General features: G+C 44.3%; 1 protein-coding gene across 1 annotated transcript; it reads right to left on the bottom strand.

Annotated features, from left to right (window-relative positions):
• Nucleotides 1-3,797: 3,797 nt before the first annotated feature.
• On the bottom strand, nt 3,798-5,886 carry LOC139534647 (protein S100-P-like). Its single transcript, XM_071333943.1, has 2 exons — nt 5,578-5,886; nt 3,798-5,356 (listed from the first exon to the last, which is right to left on the bottom strand). Exons 1-2 carry the CDS (start codon nt 5,713-5,715, stop codon nt 5,216-5,218), a joined length of 279 nt encoding a protein of 92 aa, XP_071190044.1. The 5' UTR covers nt 5,716-5,886; the 3' UTR covers nt 3,798-5,215.
• Nucleotides 5,887-8,849: the final 2,963 nt, after the last annotated feature.

The raw sequence follows: 8,849 nt of genomic DNA, 5'->3' as shown, positions 1-8,849 counted from the left end.
ATCATGAGAAAACAAAAAGAGAATTACTTGACACAGTGGAAAGAATCAACAAAAAAACAGCAAACTAGAATGCTATTTGGCCCTAAACAGAGAGTACTGTGACTGACCAAACTTAAGGAAAGCTTTTACTATGTACAGACTCAGTGAGCATAGCCTTGCTATTGAGAAAGGCCGCCTTAGGCAGACTTGGCTCTCAAGAGAAGACAGGCTATGTGCACACTACCCACAAAATGAGGTGGAAACTGAGCTGCACTTCCTAACCTACTGCCAAATGTATGACCATATTAGAGACACATATTTCCCTCTGATTACACAGATCCACAAAGAATTCGAAAAACAAACCCAATTTTGATAAACTCCAATATCTACTGGGTGAAATATCACAGTGTGCCATCACAGCAGCAACATTTGTGACCTGTTGCAACAAGAAAAGGGCAACCAGTGAAGAACAAACACCATTGTAAATACAACTGTATTGTAATGCTCGTCTTCCTCCTCTTCTGAGGAGGAGTAGTAGGAAGGATCGGAGGACCAAACTGCAGCGTGGTAAGTTTCCATATTTTAATAAAACAAATAGAACACTGAACAAAAACAACAAAGTGAACGAACGAAAACGAAACAGTCCCGTACGGTGACAACACAGACACAGGAACAATCACCCACAACCCACAATGACAAAACAGGCTACCTAAATATGGCTCCCAATCAGAGACAACGACTGACACCTGCCTCTGATTGAGAACCATATCAGGCCAAACACATAGAAACAGACAAACTAGACATACAACATAGAATGCCCACTCACATCACACCCTGACCAAACAAAACATAGAAACATACAAAGCAAATTATGGTCAGGGCGTGACAGTACACCCCCCAAGGTGCGGACTCCGGCCGCAAAACCTAAACCTATAGGGGAGGGTCTGGGTGGGCATCTGTCCGCGGTGGCGGCTCTGGCGCGGGACGTGGACCCCACTCCACCATAGTCTTAGCCCGCTTCAGTGGCCTCTTTAGAGCGGCGACCCTCGCTGCCGACCTTGGACTGGGAACCCTAATAAAAAGCCCCACTGGACTGAGGAGCGCCTCCGGACTGAGGGGCGGCTCCGGACTGAGGGGCAGCTCCGGACTGAAGGGCGGCTCAGGCGCCTCTGGACTGAAGGGCGGCTCAGGCGCCTCTGGACTGTGGGGCGGCTCAGGCGCCTCTGGACTGCGGGGCGGCTCAGGCGCCTCTGGACAGACGGGCGGCTCAGGCGCCTCCGGACTGAAGGGTGGCTCAGGCGCCTCCGGACTGAAGGGCGGCCCAGGCGCCTCCGGACTGAAGGGCGGCTCAGGCCCCTCCTGACTGAAGGGCGGCTCAGGCGGCTCCTGACTGAAGGGCGGCTCAGGCGGCTCCTGACTGAAGGGCGGCTCAGGCGGCTCCTGACTGAAGGGCGGCTCAGGCGGCTCCTGACTGAAGGGAGACTCTGGCGGCTCAGGACAGACGGGAGACTCTGGCGGCTCAGGACAGACGGGAGACTCTGGCAGCACTGAACAGGCGGGAGCACCTGTAGGGAGGAGACGGAGAGACAGCCTGGTGAGGGGGGCTGCCACCGGAGGGCTGGTGCGTGGAGGCGGCACCGGATAGACCGGACCGTGGAGGCGCACTGCAGGTCTCGAGCACCGAGCCTGCCCAACCCTACCTGGCTGAATGCTCTCCGTAGCCAAACCAGTGCGGCGAGGTGGAATAGGCCGCACTGGGCTGTGCTGGCGAACCGGGGACACCATGCGTAGGGCTGGTGCCATGTACCCCGGCCCGAGGAGACGCACTGGAGACCAGATGCATTGAGCCGGCTTCATGGCACCTGGCTCGATGCCCACTCTAGCCCGGCCGATACGAGGCGCTGCTATGTAACGCACCGGGCTATGCCTGCGCACCGGGGACACCGTGCGCATCTCCGCATAACACGGTGCCTGCCCGGTCCCTCTCTCTCCACGGTAATCACGGGGAGTTGGCTCAGGTCTCCTACCTGACTTAACCACACTCCCCGTGTGGCCCCCCCCAATACATTTTTGGGGCTGCCTCTCTGGCTTCCAGCCGCACTTTCGTGCTGCTTCCTCATACCACCGCCTCTCGGCTTTAGCTGCCTCCAGCTCTTCCCGAGGGCGGCGATATTCTCCAGCCTGTGCCCAGGGTCCCTTGCCGTCCAGAATCTCCTCCCAGGTCCAGGAGTCTTGAGATTTCGGCCGCTGCTGCTGCTGCTGCTGCCCGTTACCACTCTGCTTGGTCCTTTGGTGGTGGGTGATTCTGTAATGCTCGTCTTCCTCCTCTTCTGAGGAGGAGTAGTAGGAAGGATCGGAGGACCAAACTGCAGCGTGGTAAGTTTCCATATTTTAATAAAACAAATAGAACACTGAACAAAAACAACAAAGTGAACAAACAAAAACGAAACAGTCCCGTATGGTGACAACACAGACACAGGAACAATCACCCACAACCCACAATGACAAAACAGGCTACCTAAATATGGCTCCCAATCAGAGACAACGACTGACACCTGCCTCTGATTGAGAACCATATCAGGCCAAACACATAGAAACAGACAAACTAGACATACAACATAGAATGCCCACTCACATCACACCCTGACCAAACAAAACATAGAAACATACAAAGCAAACTATGGTCAGGGCGTGACATGTATTTCTTTTTTGTACTTTAACTATTTGCACATTGTTACAACACTGTATATAGACATACTATGACATTTTAAAGGTCTTTATTCTTTTGAAACTTCTGTGAGTGTAATGTTAACTGTTAATTTTTGTTGTTTATTTCACTTTTGTTTATTATCTATTTCACTTACTTTGGCAATGTTCACATATGTTTCCCAGACCAATAATGCCCTTACATTTAATTTAATTGAGACAGAGAGAGAGAGAGAGAGAGAGAGAGAGAGAGAGAGAGAGAGAGAGAGAGAGTGTATCTGTGTGTTTGTGTGTGTGAGAGAGAGAGAGATTTAGAGAAAGAGGTGGAGAGGGAAGAGAGAGCGAGAGAGAGAGAAAAAGAGAGAGGATATGTGAGAGTGAGGTTGCGCTTAACAATTTTGCAATCCGATTACAGTCTCAGCACGTTTCAAAACAGTCCTTCAAGGTCCCGGTAAGTCCCGGGGGAAATGAGAGGAATTTAAGGAATTTGCTTATCCCTCCCTCTCAAACAAGAATCTAGTACAGTGTTATTTGCAAAAGGGAATTTGATTCTCAATTACAATTACTTTGCATTATACTAGCATGATTTAGGACACATGGTATGTGCCGATTATATTTTATTTAAAAAAAAAATACATTGTGCACTCACAGCATGAGGGCATTGTACCACAAGAGGGCAGCAATTGCATGGTCTTTTTGCATTCATTGTACAACTATATAAGTGTGTCACCTGTATGCCAATGACGATCAATAGGCAAGATAATCAATAAGGAAATTGATTAATGTTCACCAACAATACGAACCGTTCTCCACAAGTACATCATGAATTAGGGGGCGATTTGGGATTGGGCCTTATAGCCATTGTCTACAGTGGTGGAAAAAGTACTCAATTGTCATACTTGAGTAAAAGTAAAGAGACCTTAACAGAAAATGACTCAAGTAAAAAAGTGAAAGTCACCCAGTAAAATACTACTTGAGTAAAAGTCCAAAAGTATTTGGTTTTAAATATACTTAATTATCAAAAGTAAATGGAATTTCGAAAATGTACTTAAGTAAAAGTTCAAGTATAAATAATTTCAACTTCCGTATACTAAGCGAACCAGATGACACAATTGTCTTGATTTTGTTTATTGATGGATAGCCAGGGGCACACTCCAGCACTCAGACAGAATTTACAACGGAGCATTTGTGTTTAGTGAGTCCGCCAGATCAGAGGCAGTTGGGATGACCAGGCATGTTCTCTTGATAAGTGTGTGAATTGGACCATTTTCCTGTCAAAATGTAACGAGCACTTTTGGGTGTCAGGGAAAATGTATGGAGTAAAAAGTACATTATTTTTTTTAGGAATGTAGAGTGAAGTAAAAGTAAAAGTAGTCAAAAATATAAATAGTAAAGTACAGATACCCCCAAAAAATGACTTATGTAGTAATTTAAAGTATTTTTACTTAAGTACTTTACATCACTGATTGTCTATGATAAGGGGTATGTAGACAGGACATGCCAGTCTTGAATAGATCCTCAATGTCTATATTTATAGTTACAGCATCAACAAAATAGTGTACAACAATGTAAAGTACACGTTTGTTACATCACGTACTTGCATGCAGCTTTTCATGTTCACATTTATAAAGGAAATATGCAAGGAAATATCTCTGAGGTGTAATATTGGTTCACATGCTGTGTAGGAGATATGATACCATTGTGGTTTGATAAAAGTTCACTTCCTAAGTGGTTTGTTTCAAGGTGTAACATGCATGTTAACGCCTACACACGCTAAAAATAGGCATTGGATCTGAACGGATAGTTTTCAACTGAACACTATGTTCTTCTATTCTCTTTAATGTGGTTGAAAAGTTCAATTCGGTTTAAAGCCTCTGGCTGCATGTTCAATTCATGTGAAAGATTGTCGTTCTGCAGAAGTATTGTCTCTATAATGTCTCTCATCTCATGGTGTGAGCAGAGTGCTACTAATTTAATTAAGTTTTAAACACCAGAGGCCAAAATAATCTTTGCTGCCTGCCATTCACCGGTCACCTGTGGCCACAAGATGGCCATGAATAGCCTGTATGCCAAAACTCCTGCCTTTATTTGTAGTTTGCCCTACTTAACAGCCGACAGTGTATAAAGTGTCTGAGGTGACTCAGATATAAAAAAAAAAATACATTTTAAAGTAATGTAAACACCTCTAAATTATATTACATGATGACTTGTTATTTAAGTGGTGCACAAAATAACGAAAACAAGACTGAAAAGATAAAATAAATGTATTTTGTAAAAGTGAGTAAATATAGGCCTACTCGATAGTCACTGTTTTAAATGCTCCCAGGTAACTGGGACAGGGATTACTTACATTTTCAGCCACAGTTGGAAGACAAGACCACCACACAAATGGATAAAGATGCATTTAGTAAAAAAATGATTATTAACTGATTATAAACAGAAACAGGGAGATTGGGGGAACTCTGGTCTGGCGGGAGGCACTTGCTACTTGCAGCCGGGCGTGACTCGACCACAATTCTGCACGAGGAGCTCATTTCTTGGTGCAGCGGTTGTGGCAGGCGCAGGTGAGAGCAGAGACCAGGACTACGAACTCATTGAAGTCCACCTCAGAGTCTCCATTATGGTCCAAAGCCTTCATCAGCTTGTCACAGTCCTCAGGGTTCTTAGAGGCCTGCAGAGAGACGGAGGAGAATGAGGAGGTCCCACAAAACAACATGATTCATCTCAACGACTGTTATTCACACAAATAACATGATATATAAACTAGAATTGACTTCATGATAAATCAGTAGATCTGAAAACAGCTTGCCCTTTGGATGGGACAAGACAGAGTTGTTGAATCTAATACATTTGCTGCAGTGTAGCGCTGGCCTACAGTGCAGTGTACAGTACCTTCAGGAGAGAAGGCAGCTCCTTTTCTATCATGGTCTTGAGCTCAGCCTTGCTCAGCGTGCCCTTGTTGCCCTCGGCTCCAGCGTACTTGTCAAAGGTCTTCAGGAGGATGGCCATCGCTGTCTCGAGTTGGGACATGACTGCTACTGGTGATGATAAAGTTAGGGCAAAAACTCCAAGGCAACGTTTCGGCGACCGGACAGGAGGAGAGGTGAAGGTACAGACCGAGTGGAATTGAAGTCTGCTTTATATTCTGCCCATGTATTAATGTTGACTGATGTTTGAATCAAGGAACTTACCAAAGCGACTATTGGCTCAGTGCTTGGGAGGTGGCAGTGACCGATAGTGTTTGATTTGGGGGAGTTTACGGTTGTGTCAACATTATCTTAACATCAAAACGCCTATTGCAAACTTTACCTCAATGACTGGTTCCATAGAATTCTGTCGTGCAATTTTGTGAAATTGGATTTGATTCAAGAATAGTTAAAGTGTTTTTAGGAAGGTGTTTGGATCCGGGTGCATTGTGGCTGTTTTCCTTCAGAGCTGCCGTTAGCTTACTTTGAGTGGCTTTTTGTACACAAGCCTAATGAGTTTTGGTTGGCTACATTAAATGGTTACACTATGATTAGAGTGTTTCTGTAGGAGAGTGAACATTCAGTAACTAAAAGTCAGAAAAGATCACATCATGTTCTTTGATCAATACCACATGACCTGACCAGGCAAAATTCTGGGCTATAGTTGCAGTTTAAGAGAGAATATAGATTATATACCGAACGAAAATATAAATGCAACATGTAAAGTGTTGGGCCCATGTTTCATGAGCTGAAATAAAAGATCCCAGAAGATCCCAGAAATCCATATGCACAAAAAGCTTATTTCCCTCAGCTTTTGTGCACAAATTTGTTTACATCCTTGTTAGTGAGCATTTCTCAATTGCCAAGATAATACATCCACCTGACAGGTGTAGCATATCAAGAAGCTGATTAAACAGCATGATCATTACACAGGTGCACCTTGTGCTGGGGACAAGGAAAGGCCACTCTAACATGTTCCATTTTGTCACACAACACAATGCAACAGATGTTTCAAGTTTTGAGGGAGCGTACAACTGACATGCTGACTGCAGGAATGTCCACCAGAGCTGTTGCCAGAGAATTGAATGTTAATTTCTCCACCATAAGCCGCCTCCAATGTCGTTTTAGAGAATTTGGCAGTACGTCCAACCAACCTCACAACCGCAGACCACGTGTATGGCATCGTGTGGGCAAGCGGTTTATTGATGTCAATGTTGTGAACAGAGTGCCCCATGGTGGCGGTGGGGTTATGGTATGGGCAGGCATTTTTCAATGAATTGCATTTTATCGATGGCAATTTGAATGCACAGAGATACCGTGTCAAGATCCTGAGGCCCATTGTCGTGTCATTCATCCGCAGCCATTACCTCATGTTTCAGCATGATAATGCCCGGCCCCATGTCACAAGGATCTGTACACAATTTCTGGAACCTGACAGTATCCCAGTTCTTCCATGGCCTGCATAGTCACCAGACATGTCACCCATTGGGCATGTTTGGGATGCTCTGGATTGACATGTACGACAGCGTGTTCCAGTTTCCGCCAATATCCAGCAACTTCGCACAGCCATTGAAGAGAAGTGGAACAACATTCCACAGGCCACAATCAACAGCCTGATCAACTCTACATGAAGGAGATGTGTCACATGTGTCACGCTGCATGAGGCAAATGGTGATCACACCAGATACTGACTGGTTTTCTGATCCACGCACCTACCTTTTTTTAAAGGTATCTGTGACTACCAGATGCATATCTGTATTCCCAGTCATGTGAAATCCATAGATTAGAGCCTTTTTAATTAATATCAATTGACTGATTTACTTATATGAATTGTAACTCAGTAAAATCTTAAAAATTGTTGCATGTTGTGTTTATATTTTTGTTTAGTGTAGTTTCCCTAGTCTTAGATGAAGTGTTAGCTGGTCCCAGATCTGTTTGTGCTGTATAGCCAACATATCTGGGACCAGGCTAGAGAAGGGTATCTCCACAGATAGAACAATGAGACAGATATTTCACTGGATGTATAAATGTGAAGCACCCGATTGGTGTTTCCACTCACTACCAAATATGGTAGTGAGAGGAAGCCTACTGGCTTGGCAGTGGGAGAAGATGGAACGAGATGGATTTTAGCCGACATTCTGCACATTTTCTCATCGATTAAACATTTGATCTAAATACAGTTTTCTGTTCCCAAAACTAGAATCTGTTAAAGAACAGAGTGGACTACGTTTTATAGACTTTACTCTTTTCAAAAGTTTGAAAAAATGTAAAGGCGAATTGAGTTATTGCACACGCGCACTTCACAGAGTAGGCGTTCCGTAACGGAAATATGCAGATAATACTAGAACACGCCAATAGGATATGTGCTTGGCTCTGCCCACCTCTTTGTTTGTTCTGCCCACTATGACTCATTTGTTCGCATTTGAAACGACAAGTTGTGGTCTATCTTGGTTAAGTTATGAAAATCTTTGGGTATCTCTGTTCTGTGTGTGTATCTGGTCTTCTATAGCACTGTTTCCTGGAAATGCTGCTCTCTTTTCTGGTAAACATTTAGGATCCCTGCATAGTGACGCTTTCTTCAAAAGACAACCTGCGTGTCTACATCTTACAGTAATCAATCCCCTGAATTAAACATGTTTGTTCCATATCAAAACACAACTTCATATATCAGATCATCTCTGATGATAACAAGTAAACGTGTGAATAGGAAACCAAGGATCTTGCCAGACGGCTGAAGCAGTGAGAATGTGTTACTGTGCCTAACAATTCTGTCTTGGTAGGAGTGCAGCCATGGTTACAAACTGTTGTTTGTTCTTATAAGATGTGAGTAGGTGTGTGTCTGCTTACTTTGTAACCGCAGGACCTAGTGACTCATTGGGGCAAGTTGTAGGATCCTATATTAATATATATAACATATTAAGCGTTTACGACTACGGTGAGCATATCATTTGTTAGCTGTGAGCAACTGATTAAAGTGTCCGCTAAACAGCTCTAAATAGCTGAAATGTAAATTTAACTGTCCTTTTTCCTGATCTGTTCCTCAAATATTTTCACAATGTGTATGAGTGTGTGTCAATTTGTAGGGCAATCACATCTACTGTTATTGTAAATACTGTTCTGTTTCTCATTTCTGTTCATCCTGTGGTCTACAGCAGACGAGGGGCCATGGTTACTACCTGAGGTATAAGCATATACTGT

This window comes from Salvelinus alpinus, chromosome 11 (genome assembly GCF_045679555.1).
Source record: "Salvelinus alpinus chromosome 11, SLU_Salpinus.1, whole genome shotgun sequence".
Classification (NCBI taxonomy): Eukaryota; Metazoa; Chordata; class Actinopteri; order Salmoniformes; family Salmonidae; genus Salvelinus; species Salvelinus alpinus.
The sequence above is the reverse complement of the archived record's forward strand: the minus strand, read 5'-3'. Positions and strand labels throughout refer to the sequence as shown.

What these genes read in the sequence shown, in the direction of transcription:
- LOC139534647 (XM_071333943.1), bottom strand. Translation starts at nt 5,715, where the DNA reads ATGTCCCAACTCGAGACAGCGATGGCCATCCTCCTGAAGACCTTTGAC. An exon ending in AGCTGCCTTCTCTCCTGAAG is followed by an intron (nt 5,357 to 5,577) that starts GTACTGTACACT and finishes GTCTCTCTGCAG; the next exon opens with GCCTCTAAGAACCCTGAGGA.